The 27967-nt window shown below is 37.0% G+C and overlaps 2 protein-coding genes and 1 long non-coding RNA gene across 3 annotated transcripts; 1 reads left to right on the top strand and 2 right to left on the bottom strand.

Moving 5' to 3' along the window:
* Positions 1 to 27953, top strand: LOC132151779 (cytoplasmic FMR1-interacting protein 1 homolog). Its single transcript, XM_059560137.1, has 30 exons — positions 1 to 131; positions 241 to 330; positions 2282 to 2359; positions 2461 to 2562; positions 2649 to 2830; positions 3973 to 4069; positions 4288 to 4416; positions 5007 to 5111; positions 5285 to 5376; positions 5660 to 5777; positions 6642 to 6764; positions 9354 to 9479; positions 9675 to 9841; positions 9928 to 10075; positions 11251 to 11404; positions 11762 to 11918; positions 12003 to 12099; positions 12202 to 12278; positions 12403 to 12511; positions 12607 to 12726; positions 13154 to 13353; positions 14852 to 14939; positions 19065 to 19208; positions 20118 to 20208; positions 21486 to 21616; positions 24390 to 24462; positions 24568 to 24662; positions 26538 to 26776; positions 26879 to 27026; positions 27118 to 27953. The coding sequence occupies exons 1-30, from the start codon at positions 15 to 17 to the stop codon at positions 27280 to 27282; spliced, it is 3762 nt and encodes a 1253-aa protein (XP_059416120.1). The 5' UTR covers positions 1 to 14; the 3' UTR covers positions 27283 to 27953.
* Positions 15275 to 18059, bottom strand: LOC132151777 (fibronectin type III domain-containing protein 9-like). Its single transcript, XM_059560136.1, has 2 exons — positions 17908 to 18059; positions 15275 to 16559 (listed from the first exon to the last, which is right to left on the bottom strand). Exon 2 carries the CDS (start codon positions 16538 to 16540, stop codon positions 15797 to 15799), a length of 744 nt encoding a protein of 247 aa, XP_059416119.1. The 5' UTR covers positions 16541 to 16559; positions 17908 to 18059; the 3' UTR covers positions 15275 to 15796.
* LOC132151778 (uncharacterized) lies at positions 18266 to 18977 on the bottom strand. Its single transcript, XR_009436441.1, has 2 exons — positions 18771 to 18977; positions 18266 to 18401 (listed from the first exon to the last, which is right to left on the bottom strand). It is a non-coding gene; the product is annotated as an uncharacterized LOC132151778 (long non-coding RNA).
* Positions 27954 to 27967: the final 14 nt, after the last annotated feature.

The raw sequence follows: 27967 nt of genomic DNA, 5'->3' as shown, positions 1-27967 counted from the left end.
TTTCTTCTAGAGTGATGGCATCCACAGTTACTCTGGAAGATGCTCTGTCCAATGTGGACCTGCTGGAGGAGCTGCCGCTCCCAGATCAGCAGCCCTGCATTGAGCCTCTGCCCTCCTCCCTCATTTACCAGGTAACAACTGACCTAGATCTGCAGTGTATTTTATAAACATATAAACCCAAAATACAAGATGTACAAGAAGTGCTTGCATAACCAGACCTTTTCTTTTTACCACCCTTAGCCCAACTTCAACACCAACTTTGAGGACCGCAATGCTTTTGTGACAGGCATTGCCCGTTACATCGAGCAGGCCACCGTCCACTCCAACATGGTAAGTTCTTAATGTTTCCACAAAAACAGGCAATTGTTCAACTCTCTTCACTAGCTAACCTTCTTTAAATCACCAAACCTCGGTCACCAGTCCATCAAGCCAGCCCTCTGGAAGTCCTGCTAAAGGAGTCTGTCAGGGGCTTGAGTGGATTTAAGAGGGCCCAATAGACTCTCTCATTGTCCACATTCACCATGTTCATTTGAGCAGCCTGGCCAAGTGGAGTAGGTCGCTCTGAATGGTTTTTGTATTGAATGTGAACTGCTGTGTGCTCTATTAGTGAGAGATAATAGCTGTGAGGGACTGTTTGACATCATTGAGGAATTGAAGAGTGTGTGTGGAAGTATTGTGGTGCTACACACACACACACACAAAGTCTCAGAGTGAAAGAGTGAAAGGTTTTTTTTCGTTGTTACTTTAGGGGAGATTTTCTTCAAAGTTTCTTTAGAGACTTGTTAAGATCTTAAGACTAAGTGGGCTAATCTGTTCTCTAGAAATTCATTCAACATTAAATAAAGGTTTATTGTAGAATCTGTAAAGTAATAATACATTGGGCTTAAAATTTGAGGTCACTAGTTCAGAAATCGGATTTCTTTTTTGAAATCTATTTTGCATTATTATTTACTTTTTATTATTATTATTTACTTATTTAGGCATTAATTATTATTTAAAGGGTTAGTTCACCCAGATAGCAAAATTATGTAATTAATAACTTGCCCTCATGTTGTTCCAAACCCGTAAGACCTCCGTTTATCTTCGGGACACAGTTTAAGATATTTTAGATTTAGTCCGAGAGCTCTCAGTCCCTCCATTGAAGCTGTGTGTACGGTATACTGTCCATGTCCAGAAAGGTAAGAAAAACATCATCAAAGCAGTCCATGTGACATCAGAGGGTCAGTTAGAATTTTTTGAAGTATCAAAAATACATTTTGGTCCAAAAATAGCAAAAACGACGACTTTATTCAGCATTGTCTTTTCTTCTGTGTCTGTTGTGTGAGAGAGTTCAAAACAAAGCAGTTTAGTGATATCCGGTTCGCGAACGAATCATTCGATGTATTCAGATCGATTTGAACCAGTTCATCAAATCGAACTGAATCGTTTTAAACTGTTCGCGTCTCCAATACGCATTAATCCACAAATGACTTAAGCTGTTAACTTTTTTAATGTGGCTGACACTCCCTCTGAGTTCAAACAAACCAATATCCCGGAGTAATTCATTTCCTCAAACAGTACACTGACTGAACTGCTGTGAAGAGAGAACTGAAGATAAACACCGAGCCGAGCCAGATAACGAACAACAGACTGACTCGTTCTCGAGTCAAGAACCGTTTCTGTCAGACGCGTCCGATTCAAGAACCGAGGAGCTGATGATAACTGCGCATGTGTGATGTCACATGGACTACTTTGATGATGTTTTTCTTACCTTTCTGGACATGGACAGTATACTGTACACACAGCTTCAATGAAGGGACTGAGAGCTCTCGGACTAAATCTAAAATATCTTAAACTGTGTTCCAAAAATAATCTGAGGTCTTACGGATTTGGAACAACATGAGGGTAAGTTATTAATGACATAATTTTGCTATCTGGGTGAACTAACCCTTTAATAGAAAATGTTGAATATTAAATTAGCATTTAGCATAGCACAATTTAAGTTTAACAAAAATTAAAATATTAAAAACATTAAAATATATTTTTATTAACATTTATTTATTTTTATCTAGAAACAGTGTAGAATAAATCTCAAACATGTCTGTATTTTACTATATAATATTTTTAAATATAATCAATCAATCAATCAATGAAATCAATATAATATTTTATTTAGACAAAAAAATTCTGATTTTCAGTGTGGCCTCAGACTTTTGGACCCCACTGTATGTTGAATAAGTCTGTGTGCTTTCATTTGCTCAAGTGTATTCTAATTTCATGGAGCTCTTTTGCTGTGTTACAGAATGAGATGTTAGAGGAAGGGCAGGAGTATGCTACGATGCTGTATACTTGGAGGAGCTGTTCAAGAGCTATTCCTCAGGTAAATTAGTCACGCCTAAAGCCAGTCAAAAAAACTCACAGCACCACCATCACAGACTGGAAGTCTGTTGTTTTGACCATTTCCATCTGTCCCTCTCTCAGGTGAAATGTAATGAACAGCCCAACAGGGTGGAGATCTATGAGAAGACAGTGGAAGTGCTTGAGCCTGAAGTCACTAAACTAATGAACTTTATGTACTTTCAGGTAAAGATTAGTGCCGTTCTACAGATTTGAATACAAGGTGTTGTAAGATACACTAATCCTTCTCTAATATTATACTTCACTCTCAGAGGACAGCAATAGATCGCTTCTGCGGGGAAGTGCGTCGACTGTGTCATGCCGAGCGGAGGAAGGACTTTGTGTCTGAAGCCTATCTGCTCACGCTGGGGAAGTTCATCAACATGTTTGCCGTGCTGGATGAACTTAAGAACATGAAGTGCAGTGTCAAAAATGACCACTCCGCATACAAAAGGTAATCACAACTGCTTTCTGTGAGCCTCAGTTTTGCATCTAACCTTGTCATTAATTCATGCATCCTGTAGATGGCAGTCATTCCACATCTGGATTCTTCTGGTCAGTTGTTATCGCTGTAGAATAACCCATTTTTGGTGCTTCATTGGCTTTAAACTGAAATTTCTATAAATAAACTAAGAATTTGTCAGTAAGACCATTTTTTAAAGCCAATTAATACTTTTATTCAGTAAGAATGCATTAAATTGGTCAAAACTGACAGTAAATATATTTAAAAAGTTTGAAACTTTCGGTTCATCAAAGAATCCTGAAAAAATTATCATGGTTTCCACAAATATGTCAACATTAATAAGAAGAAATGTTCTTTGAGCACAGAATCAGCATATTAGAATGATTTCTTAAGCATCATTAGACAGTGGAGACTAAAATAATGACTGCTGAAAATATATCTTTGCCATCACATGAATAACTTACATTTCAAACTATATTTGATGATTTGTGTGTATATATTCATACACAGATACACCACATATACAGTATATGTGTATATATATTGCCTGTGACTATAATATTTTATGCTTCACATCTATGTGTCATGACACTAGAGCGGTCTACTTTTTACCACTTTTTTTTCAAGGTGTTCGTGTGAGTAGGTGTATCTGCATATATTTAAGTGTATTTTCAGTGTGCCTACTCGCTTAACACACTTTACGAAATGTCAGATTTGTCAACCACCTATCCAGTTTTCCACCCCATGACACTAAACACTTTTCTTGTCACTCTCTTGCTGTCTCTTTCTGTGTCTCTATGTCTTTGTCTTTTTTATTGTGTTTTTCTTTCTAGGTCTCTGCACTACATTTTTTCCCCCCTGTTGGCCAGTAGATCAGACATACTGCCAACATTTACACTGTGCCCACCACAAAAGCAACATAATATATATATAATTTTTTTTAAATAAGTTTCATACAATATTTTTCATTACATTTTTGTTTTCTTAAAAAAGAATCCAACAAATACTTATATTTGGCCTGAATTGTGCATAATTCTTTGTCATAGTGACTTGTCATAGTGACTGGTTTATTTGTGATGTGTTCTGTGTCAGTCTTTCTCTTCTTTGCTTATATTTTTCTCTTGGTTCCTCAGAGCTGCCCAGTTCCTGAGGAAAATGTCAGAGCCATCCTCCATTCAGGAATCTCAGAACTTATCCATGTTCCTGGCCAACCATAACAAGATAACTCAGGTACCACACCATAAAATAACACTTAATACTGTATCCAAACAAACAAGCAGTTTTGTTGTGAAGATGTTTGTTTAATATAGACCATCTCTTGAATGGAAATTCACTAAATTGACTTTATGTCCCTGCATACAGCAGCATAATAAACACAATACATGCACCAGTGGTTTAGACATGTTCTGTGTATGAGTTGCTGATATTGACGGGCATCTCTGTTTCAGTCCCTACAGCAGCAGCTTGAGGTGATTAACGGATTTGATGAGCTGTTGGCAGACATTGTTAACCTGTGCGTGGACTACTACGAAAACAAGATGTACCTCACCCCCAGTGAGAAACACACGCTACTCAAAGTACGCATATATTTGTATGTCTCTTATGCTCACCAAAGCTGCGTTTATTGGTTTACAAACACAGTAAAACAGCAATATTGTGATGATATTACAGTTTAAAATGTTTTTTTTGTGTGTGTTTTTAATGTATTTTAAAATGTAATTTAGTCCTGTGAAGGCTAAGCTAAATTATCTGCCGCCATTACTCCAGTCTTCAGTGTCAGACGAACCTTCAGAAAAGTCATGTTTAATACAGTATTTTTGTTTAAACCATGCTAAATTTTCTTAAGGAATCTTTTTTTGATCAATTTAATTCATCCTTGCTGAATAAAGAGTTCTTTATAAAAAAAAAAAAAAAAAATGACTCACCCCAAAATCACCCCCAAAACAAAAAAAATTAAAAGTAGAAACAAGTGCCACTGGGTTTCTAGGTAAGGATTAGTACTATGTTTTTGCTAATCTTTCTTAGACTTTTGACATTATTAAATGTGAGTCCTGATATTTATGTATCACAATCAAGCAGTCACTGTTACTAATTAGGTTACTATGTAAAAATGCTGATATTGTGAAGGATTTTTTCCCCCATAATTGGTTGTGACTGTGTCTTGTAGGTGATGGGCTTTGGTCTTTATCTCATGGATGGAACCAACAGCAGCATTTACAAACTAGATGCCAAGAAGAGAATCAACCTCACGAAAATTGACAAGTTTTTCAAGGTGCGTATCTGTAGGTGAGCTTTTGATAATATGAAATCTCTGAGCTTCAGAAATGGAAATGCATTTGAGATGCATGGTAAAACCTGCTGTAAACACAGTCCGTCTCATCGCTTGTGTTGGGATCGCCCGAGGTGGATTTTAATTTGATTTGCCATTCTGCCCTACCCCTACAGCAACTGCAGGTAGTGCCTCTGTTTGGTGACATGCAAATTGAGCTGTCGCGCTATATCAAAACCAGCGCTCACTACGAGGAAAACAAATCCAGGTGGGTGTCGTAGGATGCCGTACTTAAATGAGAACACTGTAAATGCAGATGTGTTTTAGCTTACTTTAAAGAGTAGATAACCCAAAATTTAAATCTGCCCTTCCAAACTTTATCATTTTTAAAGATATTTTAATAATCCTCTTTTCTATTACACTGCAATGAATGAAAAATTGAGATTGCAGAACATAATTGGAAATATGAAATTAAAATAGCCAAATGTTGTTCTATTTGCTATACCCTTCCATGTTTTTTTTTTAATTGCCTGGCCTCCCCTGTCCTCTAGGTGGTCGTGCACATCTACAGGCAGTAGCCCACAGTATAACATCTGCGAGCAGATGATTCAGATCCGTGAAGACCACATGCGCTTCATTTCTGAGCTGGCTCGCTACAGCAACAGTGAGGTGAGAGGCTTGTACAAAAGCAAATGCATACTGCCACTGACATTAGGGGATATGTCTATTACCTAATAATTATTACCCAAATGACTTTCTATTTCTGAGCATAATACCTTTGTTGTATAGCATCAAATTAAAGCAGTTGTTGCTTATTTGGATTGGATTTAAATCAAAATTTTGGCTGCAGTAATGTTCTGCAGTATTGACATATGTGTTGACACATTGATTGATATACATTTCAAATGTTTGGAGGTTTTTTTTAGTGTCTCTTATGCTCACAGAGACTGTAAAATACATGTTTTTATTTTAATGTAATTTATTCTTGTAATGGCAAAGCTGCATTTTCAGCAGCCATTACTCCAGTCATCAGTAAAGGGTTTGTTCAACCGAGAATGAAAACTTGTCCATCTTCTACTCACTAGAAGAATATGGAAATGTGAGGGGAGAAGGCCAGCCTGGGATTGAATTAAGACATAGCAGCAGCACTGTAGTGAGAATGTACTGGCGGCCAGAGGACAACTGGGGTCCGTTGTCAGTGACAGCAGCCCTGTGACGAGGAGAAACGGCAAGAAATTTGTTTGTTCGTTCCACAGCCCTGGTTGTCAGATGTCAGGGGTTTTAACACACAGTTCTTGACTTGTGCTGTCTTGGACTGCTGAAACAAATGCACAGATATATGGGTTTTTGCATTTCCTTCTGTGTTTGTTCATTTTGAATGCAGCCCCTGCTTCTGTAGCTGTGGCAGGGAGCCTGGATTTCTGTCATTAGGTTTTGTTAAGAGATTTCAGTGGTTCTTTAATTCGCTCTTTTTCTCTCTGATAGTAGTTGTACTATGTTATGTTATCTTGCCTCCTTTTCTCATTTTTGCAGGTAGTGACGGGGTCAGGGCGTCAGGAGGCTCAGAAGACGGACTCTGAATACAAAAAGCTGTTTGATCTGGCTCTGCAGGGTCTGCAGCTGCTTTCTCATTGGAGCGCTCAGGTCATGGAAGTGGTGAGTGGACTTGTCGCACTCATATTTATGTATGAGACCCCCAACAAGGAAGAGGTGAATTATTTTGAGCTGGGATGATTATGTGGGTGACACATGGCTGGATCCCTGGTTTCATGCTGTTCTTTTGAGTATTTATTCTCAAAACTGTCCTGAAACCGAGTCTCCAATAATGCTTTATGCAAAATATATTAAATTCAGAAATTTTGGAGCCATGGAATACGTGTTTGCAATAAAGATATGCAAAACTACATATAATCAGGTCCAAAAGTTCGAGACCTCGTTTAAAGTCTGGGGTTCAAAACCTGGAAATGTTTTTGTTTGTTAGTTTTATTAATTTCATAAAGAATATATTGCCATGTACGTTATGATATAAGTCCTTAACTTTTTGGGGTTGAAAAAGATCCAAAATCAATATTTGAGCAAGTACATAACCAGCCAGTGTTCGGAACCATCACCTTACTTTAGGCTGATTCACAACAGTTTATTTATAAACATGTTTCTATTATCTAAATTATATTCTAGTTTTAAATGTGCTTCTGATTACAGATAGCCTGGGTTTACACAAGATGTGTATTTTAAAGACAACCAGTACGATGGGAGCATAGTTTGCTTTCAGGGTTAAAAGAATTTCTTAATATGAAATTTGAATAATGTGACAATTAGAGATTAGACTGTACCGAAATTGAAATCTACATGCTAATACACACTATACTCATAGTAGTGTTGTCACGGTACCAAAATTTTAGTATTCGATACCGATATCAGTGAAAATCCACGGTTCTCGGTACTAATTTCGGTACCAAAGCAAAACACAAAAAAAAAACTTATCATCACTGAAAAAAAAAACAATGCCATTCTTTACACCTATTTAAAATTGTGTTTAAAGTTTTTTACAAGTAATATAATTATAAAAAAAACAGTTAACAAGTTTCACCCAAATTTTATTTGTCTTTTAATTAATGAAATGTAAACATTTAAATTTTTTGGTGACTCAGAACAGTTCTGGTGATGTTGTTTATGTATTTATGTCCTCATTGAGATGGCAGATGCTGAAATTACTGCAAGCATCACGCGCTTCAGTCTTTGTAGTAAACAAACCCGCACGTCTCTGCCATTCATTCATTCACACAGACGCACAGAACATGCAGGATTCATATTTCAACCAACTTTTGCGGCTTAACATTTACAGATACTGGTCCAATTTATGCTAACTTTGATAAATTCGGTGACTGTCCATATTAAAATGTAAGTTTCATTTTCATGACTGGATTTTGAGATTCCGTCCGCGTTTTCTGCTTCACGGAAATCATAATGCTGTATGCGTCAAGAACCGGGTTGACCGGGTACTCGGTACCACCGGTACTTAAAGAAACCTGGTACTGTGTCATTTTCATTATTTTAGTACCGACTTGGTACGGAAGTACCAGGTCTTTTGACAACACTGACTCACTCACGCAATGCTGATGTTGTTAACATTAATTATTTGAGAATAAAGTAAAACCATAATAATAATTGGCAGAGTTTGATGTGATATGAGCTAATCGATCGTTAGATTAAAAATCACCATTGGTAGCGCGATTTATTGTAATGCTTTTTTCCTCAGTTGGTCTGAACAAAGCGTGGCAGACTTGTTACTTGTTCAGATGACATCATATGGTGAAAAATCTTATTTGGGTAATATATTCTAAAGACGTCCTGTTTGTTAATGGAAAAATGGAAAAAATACAAATAAAAAAGCGGAGTAATAATTAATGTGCAGGTGCATCATGCCTGTAATAAGCTCCATTATATTTCCAGTCTTAAAGTGTCTTTTGCTTTAAGCATAATTTCTTCTATACAAAAGACTAAGGAAGAAAAATAAACCATATTATATACACTTGAATTGCTCGATGGTCAACTCTAAAATGTTTTTTTTTGTGTTCTGCATGGAGTATACATTCCTCCAAAAGATGATTAATGAACATGCTTTGTCCTTTGTAACAGTCTATCAGCAATAATGAATACCAGCCTGTAAAAAGCTCTTTTAATGAGTGTTGTCCAGTCTTTGAGAGCTGCTGAATTGAGCCAAGATGAATTCTCTCAGATTTTGATTTAGTCCTTTCTTAAGGACAGTTATTCACACCATGTACTTCATCAGGCAGAAAGCCTGCCTGTCGCACTTACTAAAGACTAACCTCTAATTTCTAGTATCACTGACCCACCATTCAAGACAGCTTGAATCGTGGGGTCACTCCCCTGGTGTGCATTTATTTTTGGTTTCACAAGGCCAGCCATGTTTTCACCTTTCATTTCGAAACCCTTTCCGTTTCAGCTATACTTTTTTCCCTCTGAGCAAAACATTTTATGTTGTCGATCTTGTGAACTGTTGTTGCCATGGAAACAGCCAGAAGAAAGTCCATTCTTGGTAATTAGTCAAATGGGTTTTGGTATTCGTAGCAAATTAGGCTAAGGATGGAGAATGATGGATCATAGTTTCTGAAATTTGTGAAGGAGCTTTGTAGACAACATTTGATTTTCATACATCTCTTGCAGAATAATCATCATAGGCACTTATACATGAAAGATTATAAAATGTTTTCCTTTTTGCAGTATTCCTGGAAGTTGGTGCACCCCACAGATAAATACTCCAACAAAGAATGCCCAGACAATGCTGAGGAGTATGAACGTGCCACTAGATACAATTACACCTGTGAGGAGAAATTTGCTCTGGTGGAGGTCAGTTCACCGGCAGGTCCAAAGCTCAGCTGTGTTGCTTTGTAATTTGAAGCATAAAATAAAATAAAATGTAATTCAGCTTCAAGTGTTCAGTGTTAAGTAACTGACTGTTTTAGTATAATCTGAAGTGAACTCAGAGTTTGTGTCTGTGTTCCAGTACTCTGCTTGAATGTGCTTCTGTCTACTTGTGTTTAGGTCATCGCTATGATAAAGGGCCTGCAGGTGCTGATGGGCCGTATGGAGAGCGTGTTCAACCACGCGATCCGTCACACCATCTACGCAGCTCTGCAAGACTTTGCCCAGGTAACGCTCAGAGAACCGCTGCGCCAGGCCATCAAGAGGAAGAAGAATGTCATCCAGAGGTACAACAGAGCACCAAACCGGATGATCTTTCTGTCTTTCATCTCTAGTTGTTTGTCTGATTTGGCTGACTTTGACTTTGTTGTAGTGTCCTCCAGGCCATCCGTAAGACCATCTGTGATTGGGAGACTGGCAAAGAGCCACATAATGACCCAGCTCTGCGGGGCGAGAAGGACCCTAAAGGGGGATTTGATATCAAAGTTCCTCGTCGTGCAGTAGGACCCTCCAGCACTCAGGTATGTGGTTCTAGTTCCCAATTTCTATTCTATTAAGGATTCTATACAAATTTAGACAATGTAGCACTTACAGAACGTACGACAGTAACACACTTGAGAACTCTGTCACCTTCAAATGTCTTTAATACTTTTTGCATTCTGAATGCAATGGCATGTGAATTTTCACTTTTTTCACCTTATACAACTTCTAACCTGAAACAACCTAACCAGCCATACTGCTATGTGTTTTCCGTCTGTTCCAAGCACACACACAGCTAAGCCCAGTGTCATTCAGAAGAGCTTGTAATCTTCCACTCGTTTCTGCTGCAGATGTTGCATGAAGCACGGTTGATCCGGTGTGGCATGGAAGGGTGTCGTATTGAATGTCAATAGCGCCTCAGGGATTTGAGCTGTAATCGGTTCTGCCTCTCAACGTGATCTCATTGCTTTGCTGCTGGAATTTTTGAAAGATTCATAAATGTGTCCTGATTGAACTGTCAGTTTAATTTGATGAAGTATGTGTTGAGGATTGTTCCCATGCTGCATTGTTTTAATTTTTTTTATTTACATTTTTGACTTGTTTTTGTGTTCGTGTGGCTTTTTTGTCATTGCCTTTAGCTCTGTATGATTATGGTTGAATGTCACCACGAGAGGTTTCTATCAAGAGGCTCAGCTCTGAATTAGGTTTGCATTGAGACCTGGAATTTTGGCTTTGCGTGCAATTCGGTATTAGACTAATACCTCAGTGGGTAGTTTACTGTTATAGACCTCCTTGATTATACAGACAGTATTTGATCCATTCTTGTCTCATGTTAAAGGGTTTTTCAAACGGGATCAAAAAGGAGTAAATATTATTATGATTGATTATTTTGGTAGTTTTATTTAGTATTATGATTTTAATGAAAAATCCCTGTCATACTTTATTCAAGACAATTTGACCCAAACAATAACTGTGTGGACATAGCTTCTCAGTATTTAAATATAGTGCTACACGGACACACATCCACTTCTCCAGGGAAGCTTTGACACTTGTGTGTCCTCCATCAGCACGTTAATGCACTCAGACCCAAATGCAAAATAGGTCCACCTCTGGCAAGAAAACCAGAGCAGAATGTTGCTGTTAATGTGTGTCGAGGGGTGACTAAACATGCATGTGAGAAGAGTAAAGGACTTCCTCTTTCTGTTCCTCTGTGTAGCTGTATATGGTCAGGACAATGCTGGAGTCTCTGGTTGCTGATAAGAGCGGCTCAAAGAAGACGCTGCGCAGTGGTTTGGAGGGTCCGACCATCCTGGACATCGAGAAGTTCCATCGCGAATCATTCTTCTACACTCACCTGCTCAACTTCAGTGGTAAGGAACAGTCTAAATGGACATTCAATCCAATATAGGCGTTTGTTTACAGCATTCAAACCTTTAAACTACAGTAAAACCAATAACGTGTTAATGTGTTTTTATTGTCCAACTTTTTGTGACCATATTTTATTGTCTATTGTATATCAAATGAAACTTATAGGAAGGCAACTGGATTTTGTCCATCAGGAATTGATTCAATCTATAGGGAATTAATGACCATGGACACGTTTTTGTTTCCTCATCTATTATTTGTAATTAACATGGCAGTGTTCCATTAAAAATGGCCATTGTATTTGGTTGAATGCAGATGGTGTTAAGAATGTTTTGTGTGTACTAATGCGTGATGTGTTGCAGAGACTCTGCAGCAGTGTTGTGATTTGTCCCAGCTCTGGTTCCGTGAGTTCTTTCTGGAGCTCACAATGGGGCGTCGCATTCAGTTCCCAATTGAGATGTCCGTGCCCTGGATCCTTACCGACCACATCCTGGAGACTAAAGAGGCCTCTATGATGGAGTGAGAACCAAAAAACAATTAATACATGCACAAAAAAAGAATGCTTTCATGAAATATGCTTCTAAGTATCTCTGATCTCTACAGGTATGTGTTGTATTCATTGGATCTGTACAACGACAGTGCACACTATGCTCTCACCAAGTTTAAAAAGCAGTTCCTTTATGATGAGATTGAAGCTGAGGTAAAAATCCCTCTTGAAAATCCTCTGAAGCAGTTATTGCATTGTTTCAGTGTTCTTTTAAGTGATTGTGCATCTTGGTTATTTTCTCTTTCTTTCTCCTAGGTGAACCTCTGCTTTGACCAGTTTGTCTATAAACTTGCTGATCAAATCTTTGCCTACTACAAGATTCTTGCCGGAAGGTAAGTCTGTCTGTTTAAAAGCCTTATTCGGACAGATTTTGTTTTCAGGGCAAATATATAACAGTTTTTCTGTAGTAATGGAAGTTAATTTGGGGACTGTGCTTTTTTTTCTCCCTCTCTGTAGCCTCCTCCTGGATAAGAGGCTAAGAGCAGAATGTAAGAATCAGGGCGCCAACATATCATGGCCTACCTCCAATCGTTACGAGACGCTTCTCAAACAGAGACATGTCCAGGTAAGGACAGCCACTGTTCTGTTTACACATTCAGTACTGCTTATTAATGCTGTTTTCAAGTCCACTCATCTTGTTTTGTTCCTTTTCTCTTGCAGCTCCTTGGACGATCGATTGACTTGAACCGTCTGATCACCCAGCGAGTGTCCTCAGCGCTGTACAAATCCCTAGAACTTGCCATCAACCGCTTTGAGAGCGAGGACCTCACTTCCATCATGGTGCTTATACTTGAAAATCTCTTTTTATTGAAATTTGCAGTTTTCATTTTCTTATAGAGAGACCCTGAATTTGCTCAGCCTTTTGGTATATTTGGTCGTTCGGGATATTTAATTAAATTTAAAGAGAGACCACCTCTCTAGCAGAATTGAAATTCAGTACGCCGGTAATAATTTAGGATAGGCTGCCAGATAGTGAATCATTTATAATAACTGCTTCCTATATGTGTGTTTGAGTGCGGGTGCTAATATAGAGACATTTGAATAGACGTCTGACTGTGACGCATACGTTTCCAATGCATGAAATTGTTCCAAAGCTCATTATTGGTTTTGGAGGTCTGTGTGTGCTTTGGAATAGAAATGCGTTGTTGATCAATGTTATTGTTGTGTCAGAAAGTGAGAGGGTATTTGTTTTTTTCCAATTGATCAGGAGTTGGAGAGTTTGTTGGAGATAAACCGGCTGACCCATAAGCTCCTCAGTAAGTATTTGACACTGGACAGTATCGACACCATGTTCCGTGAGGCAAACCACAACGTATCCGCACCCTATGGCAGAATCACTCTCCATGTCTTCTGGGAACTCAACTATGACTTCTTGCCCAACTACTGTTACAATGGCTCCACGAACAGGTGGGTAGGAAGGGCCTCTTAAACTTTTTCATTTAAAAGTTATTTATTTAAGAAGAAGAAGAATGGTTATGTTTAAAGGCTGATTGGACAAGGATGCATTTTAGGACATCTGTATATATATATTTTTTCTGTAGTAAACTGACAAATCTGTAATTGATTGACATGGAAATTCGTACAGCATCAAAATCAGATCATTAATTCAGGTAATTAACACCTTTAATATAAAATATAAAATTAAGCAGGCTCTACTAATCTTAAATGACAGGGTTGTGCTATAATATAAATGATAATGTCATAAATGGAGAGCACTATAACAGCTATATTGGTGAAGACTAACTTTCAGGAAGACTAACTTTCAGGCTTAAGCTGATGCAATATGTATTTATTCATCCATATTTCAGTTAAACAGACGTGATTGAAATTAAAAGTCAAATTGCATAGAAAATTTCTTTGATCACTTGTCAAAAAGCCAGATGTATGAAACTTTTAAATGAAGATGGAGCATTGCTTTAATCTTTTATTTTTTATAGAATGGTTAATTATTAAGTTAATTCATTAGTTGTTGATAATCAGTTTGAAAGTCTATGATTATTTCAACTAGTAAAAAAGACTGTTATGTTTCAGATACATTTCTCCACATTTGAGAGACATTCCTGTGCATAGATTTTTGTTTGCACTTTGCAAGTGTGTAAACTGCTCCAAGTGGAGGCAAAACAGTTACCTTTTTATTAATTTGTCCCCTGTGAATTGAGTGTTTGTTTACCTACCTTTTTGTCTTTTTTTAGACTGTCAAATAGCACAAATATAATCTTTTTACTGAGCTAAAGTAAAGTCATCTTTACACTGTCAGGTTAAGATGACTTCAACGTTTTGTGACCTTTCAAGGTAGATAGACCTATTGATGACGAATTCATCATAAATGTACCCATTTAGTCATCAGGGTTTAGCTGTTGTCTCAGTACAGCTCATAACTGGTAGGTGGATGCCATCTCTGGAGGTTACATCTCTTTTTCAGGTTCCAGAAACCGGGAGACATATTTTTTTTGCTTCAGCCCTGCATGCAAAAAGTCCCAGTTGGCCCCTGAGTGTTTTTTTTTTTTTTTTTTTTTGAGATAAAGGATGAATGACAATCATTTTGCTACTTGATTCTCAGTAGACTTTCAGAGTGTTAGATGGGTACAGAGAGCCCAGTGATTCCACTTTTCACCTGCTCCTGTTGTATTACTCTCACACCCACAAATCACTTCAACTTATAAAAGTTGGTCGTGTCACAGCATATATTTGTAGCTTTTCATTTCCCTTAGAAACATGTCCATTTGAAAGATGCAGTTTGACTTGTGTGGTGAGTTTTTCTCACTTTATTGTTATATATGAAAAGGGCCAGAGTGGACATGCTGATCACAGCCTTATTGAACAGAATTGACAATAACTGGACGACAAACCCAATAACGCAAAAATGGTCCAATATAATTTAAAACAATTTCCCCCTTTCCTTTAGGTTTGTTCGCACTGTGCTGCCATTTTCACAGGAGTTTCAGAGAGACAAGCCTCCCAATGCCCAGCCGCAGTACCTATATGGCTCAAAGGTGGGTTTGCATGAGTTTAAATCTCACCAACATCTGTTACATCTCCAGCATTCACTTGAGTTACAATACGCCTCTTACAAACTGTACCATAAAGGGAAATGGTTTTTATTAAGCAAGATGAGATAGGTAGGCAAAGCATAGATAAAGCATACATTTTAAGCATAGTAGGATTTAAATGCAGCTAACACAAAACAGACAGACTATCAACTCACAAAGACATTCAAACAAACACTTAAATGTCCTTTAAAGGTAAAAACCAATATGGCAGCGGTATTTCACTTTAAACGGACACTATACAGACTACAGACACAAAGCTGTTTATAGGTGACCCATATTATGTAGAAATATAAATATATAAAATCTATGCTTCTGATTTGAATGCGTCCTTAATCTTGTGTGTACAGGAACATTTGGTACTATTTAATAGTGTAAAAATTATCATTTTCAAATAAGGATTATTATTATTGTAATAATTATGATTATTATTTTAAACTATAAAAAATAGTGTGTGGGGGTGGGTATTTTTTATAAATGAATAAAAATGTTTTAAATAATGTAAACCTAGATTAATTTTGATACCAAATTCATTAATTCATGCTAACAAATACAAAAAAAAAAATACATAACACGTCAGTTTGTAGAATGTATTATAAGCCCTCCTTCAGTTTCCTTTTTTAATAAGTTAGTAATGTTTTCATCTGACATTTTAATGCTAATTTATCCCCATAAGCCCAGCTCAAAAGTCCAAGTCTAATTTCTTCAAAATGGTTTCAACCCTGTGAATGTCCTTGTTGTGTAAGCTCTAATAGTTTGAGTTTTCGGGGTCAGTGCATCAAGGTAACAATCTGGTGTGTCCGTTATTCTGACCCGGGGGCAAATCTATGTTTATTACTGGGTGTTTGGAGTTCACAACTCTGCCCCTTTGCCATTTCTCTGCCGTGCTCGTCTCTATAAACATTCTCAATCACCGTTGCGTTCTGAGAGTCTACCCCACCACAACCGGGCATGTACAGACTTTTTCTTCCTTCGCTGTCCATGTTCCCAACCATGGGGGTCAGAGCCAGGTGTGGAGGGTTTGGACCTGACTGGCTGCCTCTTTCTGGGTCCCTTTTTGCTGGACACATGGTGTGGAGACATCCCCAAAGCAGAGCCAAAGCAATGATCAGCAACAGGATGCTGCTGGCCAGCCAGACTCCCATTGCCAGATCCCGGCCACTCTCACCAAGTTCAGTGCCCTCGTTTAGAGTACTGAAGACCTGGCACTGCTCTCGGGTGGGATTGGCGGACTGGCAGGTGACACAGAGGATGTAAGTGGTCTGTGGACTGAGGTGGCCCAGACTGGTGGATGTCTGGCTCACAGGAACTCTTTCCTCCTGCAGGAAGCTCTTGCGTGTGTAACCCATCAGCAGGCTGTTCCAGTTAGGGTGATACATGACGCTGTAGAATGTGTCCACGCAGCCTGGGGATGACGGCCAGCTGACGATGGCAGAGGTGGCTGTGATGTTTTGAATGGTAATAGTCATGTTGAGCTTGTTTTTAGGTTGGAACTTAAGTCTCTTATGCTCACACAGTTTGATGATGTAGCTGGTTTGACACAACATGCAATGATTCCGAAAGGATCTGGAAGAATAGAGGAGGGAAAAAAGCATTCATTCAGATCAGTTCTAACCTTGAATGTAGTACAACAAGACCTTAATAGATTAGTAATGGGCTTCCTTCTGGAATTAAAGCATGTTTATTAATTGGAAAACTTCAGTTGTTGGTTTTAGGACTGATATTGATTTTGAATTAAATTGCTTTTTCAAAAGGATTTAATCAGAAAACACGCACAAAAAAATACAGCTTTGCTATACACACTGCAGATGTTTTGAACATTTATGCAGCAGTTTTGTAAGTATTGTAAGCTGCTCTTTTCGGTCTAATTTGTCTTTCATATTGAAATGATTAACATTGAAAATGGCTTTGTAGGTAACACACAAGGAGGCTTTTTTTGATGGTTATATCCTATTTTGTAATTTTCTTTTTTATTCAAGTACAATTTCTGTGCTCTATCATGGTGTTAGGAAAAGCAGATTTATCTAGAGGGGAAAATCACCAGGTTAAGTACAAGAACAGATTTATTTCATTTATCCGCCATGATTGCTTTGTATCAATTTTTTTTTTCTTAAACTAGGTATCTAAAGCAGGATTATGTGAATGAGTTGAACAGAAATTTCCAATTGACATTACATCCATGTATCCCCTTGTCAAGAAAAAGGTTCTAAAAGATTCCCTCAAGTAATTTTAAATGAATAGCATTACAGCCCAATAAATTTAACTGAGGTTCAATTTAAAAAATGTTGTGGTTTATATAACAAGCAGTTATTTATTCAGTCTTCACTGTTCTAATATCAGACATGCACTTTGCATGATCAAACACTGCTGCACGATTATTCTTTATTTTATTTTTCTTTATTTATAAACATTTATATTTAACATCATCTGATTTAGCTCTTCAAGAATTATGCTGCTTTGAAATTTCTGGATCTTTATCTTTTGCTTAAAATGTGAATTAGTTTCTTCATAGTAGTTGCCATAGTTCCTTTTTCTTTCTTTGCTGCTCAAGCCTTTGGTTGTTTGAAGCCCATTAACTGAATCAATAAATCACCACATTGGACTTGTGCAGATGATTGGTGACTCTGTATGCTACACACGCATGCTGTAATAACACGGCAGTCAGTACCGTAGGAAAGCTTCAGCACTAATCATTTTGATCTTCCGAAAACACACTGTCAATAACTCTTAGAGAGGTCTGAGGAAAATAGGACGAATCCACACAGCTGCTAAAGATTTTCTGTAGTTGTCTTTTCAGACAGTACTTTTTTTACTATTGTTTACAGGTGAGCCACACCTTTTTTTTTTTTTTTTACAGAGACACAGGTGTCTCTTGGAAAACTGAAATTGATAGGTAAAGGAGCAAAAATCTTACCGTAAAAGATGAGTGTCACTTCATGCACCGATCATCTTGCTGTTGCAGACAGAATCCCCCTGAAGCATTCAGAGAGTGTGACCTGTAGCCGTCTCCGTTTGGCATGGCTCAGGTCTCCTGCAGAAAGAGCTTCACATCCACACCGCTGCACAGAAAAGCTCTTCTATCTGATTAGAACAGCAGATGGCAACTAAAGCAGAGAGAGAGAGAGAGAGAGAGAGAGAGAGTGCAGTGGGGAAGGGGAGATGACACATCAGCGTTTTGCATAGAAAGCATTTTGAACAGTATTACAGCTGGGAGAGCTTGAACTCTCGTTCATCCACATCTCTTACACATCATTTCTCCCTTTTTATATTTATCTTTTCCTCCCACACTCGGTTCTCAATTACTCCCTCAGACTGGTGACCTGTCTCCCCTGACTCACTGCCACAACACCTACGGACATGTATGCTCATGAATTTATGATTGATCATTAATCGGTCAACTTGCAGTTACTGCATTCTAATTAAAATAACAGAAGGAAGCTTATTTCTTTCCAGTTTTGTTACTACTCTAAAGTATTTTAGACTTTGTCAGCCATTGTATAAAAAACAATATATATATATATGTGTATATATATATGTATATATATATATGTATATATATATATATATATATATGTATATATATATATATATGTCTGTGTGTGTGTGTGTGTACATTTGTTTATCAAGGCTGCATTTATTTAATCAAAAATACATTTAAACTGTAATATTGTGAATTATTATTATTATTGCAATTTAAAGTAATGGTTTTCAAAATGTATATACTTTAAAGTATTATTCATTCCTGTAATGCAAAGTTGAATTTTCATCAGCCATTACTCCCGTTTCTGTTGCATATGAGGCCTTCAGAAATTATTCTAATATGCTGATTTATTATCAATGTTGGAAACAGTTGTGATGCTTAAAATGTATTTATTTTATTTATAAATGTATTTATTTATATCAATCAATAAAAAGTAAAAAAGAACAGCATTTATTTAAAATATAATTCTTTTGTAACAATATACACTGTCAAATGTTTGGGGTCAATATGAAACTTGATGATGTGACACTGAAATAATGTAGTAATGGCTGATGAAAATGTTTTCTCTTTTCTTTTTCATGATGATTCAGACCTTGAATTTGGCGTACAGTAGCGTATACAGCCTCTACCGGAACTTCCTGGGACCTCCACATGTTAAGGCTATTTGCAGACTTCTAGGATACCAGGGCATCGCTGTGGTGATGGAAGAGCTGTTAAAGGTCGTCAAAAGCCTGGTATGTGCATAAGCATGCAATCTGAAGTTTGTGTATGGAGATCTAGGGGCTTTTGCATGACCCTGGGCCGGGTTTCCCGATAACAATAGATCTTAGCACTTAAGAGCGTTTTCTTCGAGTCCTTTATGATTGTTCGTTATTGTTTCACATGCATTTTTTCAAAAATGCACTTAAAGCAATGCACATAGCCATGCTTTAAGTGCCACTTAGGCGTTGCTATCTGTTTGTCTAGTGCTGAAATGTCACCTTATAGAACGGCTTGTAATTGTTGTACACGATCGTTTATTGAAATGTTAACCTAATTCTGCGTTCCAGACAGACAACTTGGATATAACTATTATATAATATATTATATTACATTGTATTATATTCAACTTTACAAAATAATATATAATATACTTTATATGCAGTATATAGAGAGAGAGAGACATTATTTCTGGTTACAATACATGGTTTTTGTGCACGTCAGCAAGTCATTGACAGATTTTTTCCCCCAGTCTTTGAAGCATATTTCCTACATTACTTGTTTTATTTTAATTTAATTTAGATGTGTATTTCAATTTTAACTGCCCATTTTAATTTCATTTATAAATTAATAAAAAAGAAAAGAAAACAACTAATACAGTGTACAAGGTGTATTTAATATTCATGTTAAGCCACATTCCCAGTAGAACTTCTCAAATGATGCCTTAATTGTAGAGGTTTCAAATAGTGGAGGTATGTGGTCTATACCAAATTTGTTTTCACGATGCATCAGACCATTTATAAGGCTCTTAACTGAATCTGATCTTTGTCAGAGCAAATCTTTTTACACCACTAATCTAACTTTAAAGGATAATAAAAAAGATAAAGTTCAGGATTTGAGATTTTTGCTGAAATTACCTTGTCATATTGTTTTTTTTGGTGAAGCTTCAGGGAACCATTCTGCAGTATGTGAAGACCCTGATGGAAGTGATGCCCAAGATATGCCGTCTGCCTCGCCATGAGTATGGCTCGCCAGGTGAAAATTGCATTTCTTTGGACACTCTTAAGCAAGCCTTTTATTTTCTGACCCAAGAGAGACACTTGTGTAAATATGAGCTCCCTCTATCACCAAATAGAAGATATGCACTGAATCATTAAGCTTTCATAAATCCAGCTGTGCTGCTGGCCTGATTGGCTGTCTGCAATGTGCCAGTCACACAGTGGTGCTTTTCGCAGAGCTCATGCAGCAGACACTGGGTGTCTTAGACTTAATCAGACCCCTCTAGACTTGAGAAGGTTTGCTAATTGCCTCTTGCTCTCTTTCTCCCTTTCCTTGTTTGTTATTTCTTTCTGGCTGACTATACTGATAGGGTGCACTACACACTTAAATCATGACTTCGTCTGATAATGTGGGCTTCAGACAAATAGAAATGAAAGGAAAAATGAAAAAGTGGGTGGAGGAGAGAGAAAAATGCCAAAGAGTCTGTATATGTAATTAAAAGCTTCTGCTTGTAAGAGCATTACTTATTCTTGGACGTAATATGAATAACAAAAGAGAATATACTTGAGAACAGTCAGTGACTGTAGATTCCTACTGTTCTTTAGAATTTTTAATTGTTTACTGTTTAATTTACTGTTAATATAAGATATATAGTCGCAAAATAACCATGTTTTCCAATTGAAATCTAATGACCCTTAATACAAGACAAATGAAGCGAGTTTATGCTTTAAGCAAGAACGAATATGTCATTGGGGTATGAAAACTTGTTTTCTCTTTGAATTAAGTTGTTTTCTGAGACCATTGGCAGATATTTGTCATGGTTTGAATCATAAACTCTCTTGATTTTGATAAACTTCTCATCTTGACATTTTTCTTCTCAAATTATTACATTTGCACTGGAAAACAAGACAATTATTGAGGAAGAACATAATTTTTTTTTGCAGTGTGATCAGAAGGTTCAGAGTACATATTGATATTCCCTTGAATTTATTCCTTTAAAAATTACGGTATTCAAATTTAAAATTTCTCTACCTGATCTTAAAGTCTTAAAATCATACATTTACCTTCATAAAACCTGCAGAAACCCTGCACTGGTCAAGTCAAGATTAGTTTTAGGGGCTGGAACAATATTAATATCAAATAGACATCCTGAATTTTAGGCATTAATTATTAGGGGATGCTGATACAGGAAAAGGATCTGTTTATGTTCGTCACTGTGCAAATAGAGGAATATTTATAGTTCTTTATTTCCTAAAACAACCAAAATGAGGCTGTCATTACAGTGAAAGTATGATTGTGTCTCCCGGATGCAGGTATTCTGGAGTTCTTCCACCACCAGTTGAAGGACATTGTGGAGTATGCTGAGCTGAAGACCGTGTGCTTCCAGAGCCTGAGGGAAGTTGGAAATGCTTTGCTGTTCTGCCTTCTGAGTGAACAGAGCTTGGTATGACCACTGAGCATTCACACTATAATGCAGAAAGTTCTCACTGCATCACTAAACCTTAACATGTTGCTGCTTGATATAATCTTTTCTTTAAAGAAGAAATCCCAGCTCATGTAAGAATATCCCATCTATTTTTTTTACCACTTTCAGTACTTAATCTAAGCAGAAGGTCAATGCCATCACCAAAAAACATCACCTTTTGTATATTAATAATGTGGTTTTGAAATATTTTTTGAAGAATGTGGTAGTGAGCTTTACTAATTAACTTGGCACCTTTCATATTCTCTCTTTTTGTGCTGCGACAAGTGACACACAAGATGCATAACTTCACTGATGAATCTATTCATGTTTAAACTTATTAATTATTCATGACTCCATGAAAGGACAGAGCAATATATATGTACCATAGTACGTTAATTAGGTGTGATTTAATTATGAAAAAAATCATTAACATATGTAACACAAACCTGTATATCATCTTAAGTTGCATGCAGCTGTTGACGAACATGATGCAGGGCAATGACTGACTGTGTATTTAACACAATAGTGACTTTATCTTTTGGAGGGGAATTTCTCAGCTCAAACTGATGTGTGATTTAATTAGATTAATCAGCACGTATTGTTATTAACGAGCTTAAATGATTTATACACATTCACACAAACAGTTACACACATTCATTCAGATATATATATGAATTTTACATGTGTATATATGTGAATGTATATTTTATATAGAGTACCCAGCACAGGTGACTTCCATTATTTAGTCCGCCACCTGCTCAGAGTTTAGGATGTCTGACTCTGACACACTGTTGTCATGGGAACACATCTGTAGTTGTGTTGCATGTGTCAGCACTGTCCATGTCAGATTTCAGCCCTTTTAAGATGCAGATCAGCTGCAAAAATGTATTATATATTTATTTTTTAACCAGCCCCTAAAGCCATTATGTGCATATTTTCTGTATAGAGCTGTATTTTGTTACTTGGCACTAACAATGTAGTCTTCTTTGCTACTAATTTTTCTGTTCTTTTTAAAGTCTGAATGGTAACAAATCACTTAAATCAAACGTGATGAATGACCACATACTTTGACACCTTTTCTTTTTATATTATCAGTCATTCGAAGAAATGTTTGTCCACCCAAAGACAGGCCATTCAGTTGTTTGGCAAACTTTCATCGTCTGTTCCACAGCTCTTAATGTGATTAGTTTGATTTGTAATTTGTTAATGAGTTTATCCACTTTAGGGCACAAATAAATCCAAAACAAAGCTTGCTATTAGCAGTAAATCACAGTCTAAAGACTCACATCAGCCACATTTTGCAACCACCAGTTCTTTTACAGACTGCGCTTTTGAAACAGGACTGTTCACATTGAAATAAATAAAAACAGCAAACTAACACACGCCAAACAGTGATATTTTAAAATGAGTTGTATTATTATTCCTCTATTTGTATATTACATTTCATTAAATTTCATTTTTATTTTACAAATATATATATATAATATATATATATATTTTATATACATATATATATTTTATATATATATTTTATATATATATGCCCCCCCCCCTAAATTCCAATTTAACACCAAGGTATATTTCAAGAATTGATTAATAATTTCTTATCAGTTCAATTCATTGAGCTCATTCACAAAATGTATGATCAAACATTAAAACTAAACAAGAAGTTGCTTGGGTTTTCACTGAATAATGGATGGAACATCACTGCAGCATGGTTGAGAATATCTGACATTCATCCAGACACTCAAGAGACTCTTCACAGATATGATAAACTCCTGTTTAATTGCCAACCATTAGTCACAATTATGAAAGTTACCCAGGGAGATGCTGTCTTCCTCATTTAAACATCAACAATCAAGGGTTGTCTGCTAAAATAGAGCCAAAAAATCTTGCTAGAGAAAACATCTTAGCCTGTGTGAAAGTACCTGCTCTGCCTGATGGCAAGGTCAATGCAATCAAGGCAGTCGGCTGTAATTCTCTGCATTTGAATTGAAATGTCAACAGCCTCATCTGTAATAGCTCATGTCAGTGGTGCATGTGACTGCATGGCTCCATCTGCTGGAACAGTACCTGGTTACTATAGAAATCTGTTCCAAGGATCTCTCAAAGGCTTCATCAGACATGTTTAAAATCACCATTTTGACATGAAGTGCCATTTCAGTTTTTTTTTTTTTTTTACCCTCCTGTGCTACAACAGAAATCCTTTTTTCCAGTATGTGCCACAGTATGAATAAATCATGGCAGTTTCTGCAAGCGGTAGTTTGAAAAGATATTCAGCCAAACAGCTAAATAAAATAAATATATTTATCTAAATATATATAATATTAAAATACATATGTGTAATATATTATTTCAATCTAATATTAATCTCCCTTGCTGTATCAACGGTTTACTAATGGTTCTTCCTTCTGCAGGCTCACCTCAGTATCTTTTCTTTGTTTTTAGAGCTGTCTGCCATTTTCTATACATTGACATGACAAAAGCTAACACGAAATGTCAATGAACAATGCTTTTTTTACTACACGTATTCATGTTTATGGTTTAAACATTAAGCAGGTCACTAATGGCTTCTGTGCTTCATTAGTTGAGCTGATTAAAACAATGCATTAACCTTCTTTGATTATGCATGCGCTATGCCAAAGCGGCAATGTTGTCTCAGATTTAACTCATGATTTGTACCCATACTTCTCTCTCTTTGCCCACATAAGATTGTTTCAGTTTGTGAAATGAGTTTTTTTCTTTCCTGCAGTCTCAAGAGGAGGTGTGTGACTTGTTGCATGCGGCACCATTCCAGAACATCTTGCCAAGAGTTCACGTTAAAGGTAAGATGTTTGCTGAGGATACTGTATGCTGTATTTTTAACATGCTTTATTTGAGCAGTTCCTCATACATATCCAATAATCCTTTTACAACCCACACTTGAGCAGAAGGTGAGCGTCTGGATGCGAAGATGAAGCGTTTGGAGGCCAAATACACTGCACTGCATATGGTGCCTCTAATTGAGCGTCTGGGAACCCCTCAGGTGGGTGAAAAATCACTGCGCCGACAGCCGCTTTAGTCGTGCTCTGCTGCTTTACTGCCTCCAGTACACACAACTAGCTGTTGATATTGTCATTAGCATCTCAGATTACATACCTTACTGCTGGTTAGTGTTGTCAAAAGACCCGTTACTTCGGTACCAAGTCGGTACTAAAATAATGAAAATGTACCGGTGGTACAGAGTAACCAGTCAACCCGGTTCTTGATGCATACAGCGCTATGATTTCCACGAAGCAGAAAACGCGGACGGAGTCTCAAAATCCAGTCATGAAAATGAAACTTACATTTAAATATGGACAGTCACTGAATTTGTCAAAGTTAGCATAAATTTAATCAAATCAAATCTCCATATGGACCAGTATCTGTAAATGTTAAGCAGCAAAAGTTGGTTGAAATCTGAATCCTGCATGTTTTGCGCATTTCTGTGTGAATGAATGAATGGCAGAGACGTGTGGGTTTGTTTACTACATAGACTGAAGCGCGTGACTCTTGCAGTAATTTCAGCATCAGCCGTCTCAATGAGGACATAAATACATAAACAACATCACCAGAACTGTTCTGAGTCACTTCAAAAGCATTTTACCGTTTCATTTGAGTAATACCACAACAACCCGTCAAAATAAGGCATTGTGCTAGAAATATTACTATTATTTAGTAGAATGTATGTGATACTTCTACTACTGTTGAAAAAAAGGTATAAAACTTTTTAAAGAAATAAAATCACAAAATATTTCTTCCATGTTTTAATTTTAATAGCAAATCCCCTTTATTTACCAAAAAATAAAATTTTTACATTTCATTAGGACAATTTAAATTTGGGTGAAACTTGTTTACTGTTTTTCATAATTATATTACTTGTAGAAAAACTTTAAACACAATTGAAAATAATTATTAAGAATGGCATTGGTTTTATTTTTAGTGATAAAAAGTGTGTCTTTTTCTTTTAATTAGCATATTTTTGTGTTTTGCTTTGGTATCGAAATTGGTACCGAGAACCGTGGATTTTCACTGGTATCAGTACCGAATACTGAAATTTTGGTACCGTGACAACACTACTGCTGGTTTGATCTCATCCCTGAGACTTCCACATTAATTTTTTTATCGAGTTGTGTCAGTAATAGTGGGCAGTTTTAAAATACAAATGGTGAACTTAAAGAAACGTGTACAAAGTACTACAAAGGGAATCAGTAACCACACTCGTGCTTTGGTAAATCACGCTCTTCGAGAAAAAAAGTTGAAATTATTGGATAAGATCTTAACTATGACAAGTTGAAACTATCATGCTTTTTGAGATAGACCTGAAAAGTCAATAGTCATGACCCTCAATTCCAACTTTTCATGTCGTAATTAGAAGATTTTCCCCTGGTTTCACAGACAGGGCTTAAGACTAGTCCTAGACTAAAATGTAAGTCTGAGCTGTTTCCACTGAAATAAACTTGCACTGACTGATCTTAAAAATATATCAGTGCCTTTTTAGTTTTAAGATGCACATCGGTAATGTTTTTTTCTAAGCATGTTTATAAAAATTACTTAAATGTCCTAATTGATCTATGGTCTAATCCTGGCTTAGTCTAAGCCCTGTCTGTGAAACCGGGCCAAAAAGTCCCAATTAGGCATGCCATAATTGACATAGTCGACACTTAGATACTTCCTAATTGAGTCAATTGTGAGACAAAATTTAATTATGGCATTGACATTTTATGCCATTGTTATGATTCATTGTCAGAATAAGTGTGCTGACTTACTGTTCGTATGCTTTGAAGGACAAATCATCTGCCTTGACAAAATAAATACCATAATCACTGTTGAATGCAGACTTGAGTGATTTTAATCAATACCCTGCACAATCTCTCATCAGCAAATTGCCATCGCCCGTGAGGGTGACCTGCTGACTAAAGAGCGCCTGTGCTGCGGTCTCTCCATATTCGAGGTCATTTTGACTCGCGTCCGCGGTTATCTGGATGACCCAATGTGGCGCGGCCCATTGCCCAGCAATGGCGTGATGCACGTGGACGAATGCGTGGAGTTCCACAGGTTGTGGAGCGCCATGCAGTTTGTGTACTGCATCCCGGTGGGAGCACACGAGTTCACTGTTGAGTGAGTGCAAACTGATCACCTGTTTTTCTTGTCATGTAGAATGGCTGTTTACAGTAAGATTAGGATATTTGTGCTTTTTAAAGCATATCGATCTTCTTCTAGACAATGTTTTGGAGATGGTCTGCACTGGGCCGGTTGCATGATTATCACATTGCTTGGACAGCACAGACGCTTTGATATCCTGGACTTCAGCTACCATCTCCTTAAGGTGCAGAAACATGATGGCAAAGATGAGATCATCAAGAGTGTGGTAAGTTTTTCCTTAATGAGTTTAATGTATATTTTAACTTCTGCAGTCAAGACATCAACTAAACCATCTTTTTTTCCCCCTCCCACTTTAGCCTCTAAAGAAAATGGTTGACCGAATTCGCAAGTTCCAGGTTCTGAATGATGAAATCTTCACCATTTTGAACAAGTACCTGAAGTCTGGGGATGGAGAGAACATGCCAGTAGAACATGTCCGTTGTTTTCAGCCTCCAATCCATCAGTCTTTGGCCAGTAACTGAGACTGGCATACATTTGCTCCAATTAGAAGTGGAAGAGATGGTAAGGGGGAACATATTTAGCATTAAGTTTAGCCTCATGTTTAGGACCAGTTTCACTGTCACATTCTACTTAGAGACGCCTTTCTTACATCAGCCTGTAGTGTTCACAGAGCCAGTAAGTTGCCTTTTGATTAGTTGAGTGTTTGGTAAGCACTGATCAGTTGTACCATTATTGGTTTTGCCCGTGTCTCAGGCTTTGGTCAATTAGGCCAAAATGTGTTTTAATATGATGTAGACAAACACGGCTCAGTTTTACTTAGTGTATGGCAGGATGATTTTATTTTGTACACACACTCGTGCCTTATTATAGATAAATGACTATTATCTTTTATGTTAATGATAGCACAGCACTACTCATTATCATGTTTTATACTTGGGGAGAGCAGTGGGAAAGGGTTGGAAAATGGCCAAGTGGGTTTTATCAACTGATTATTTAAGCTTTTGCTGTGGTGAGAGACCAGCGGTATATTTCTGTGTGGTGTTTTTGAATGATTATATGCAAGATCTTTTTCCTTCTGTTATCCTGAATAAAACTTTAAGCATAACCAAGTCCTTACTCTCAATAAACATGTCTTTTTTTTTATTTGAATTATGTAATCAATTTTAATTCAATAAATATGTATCAAACCCTGGTTTCCTGTTTTTT

This window comes from Carassius carassius, chromosome 10 (assembly GCF_963082965.1).
Source record: "Carassius carassius chromosome 10, fCarCar2.1, whole genome shotgun sequence".
NCBI lineage: Eukaryota > Metazoa > Chordata > Actinopteri > Cypriniformes > Cyprinidae > Carassius > Carassius carassius.
This window is presented reverse-complemented; position numbering and strand designations above follow the sequence as displayed.

Bases quoted from the DNA above. Each gene is read 5' to 3' on its own strand.
- LOC132151777 (XM_059560136.1), bottom strand. From the start codon at position 16,540: ATGTTGTGTCAAACCAGCTACATCATCAAACTGTGTGAGCATAAGAGA.
- LOC132151779 (XM_059560137.1), top strand. From the start codon at position 15: ATGGCATCCACAGTTACTCTGGAAGATGCTCTGTCCAATGTGGACCTG. The intron at 331-2,281 runs GTAAGTTCTTAA...GCTGTGTTACAG, and splicing joins CCACCGTCCACTCCAACATG to AATGAGATGTTAGAGGAAGG. The intron at 9,480-9,674 runs GTCAGTTCACCG...ACTTGTGTTTAG, and splicing joins AGAAATTTGCTCTGGTGGAG to GTCATCGCTATGATAAAGGG.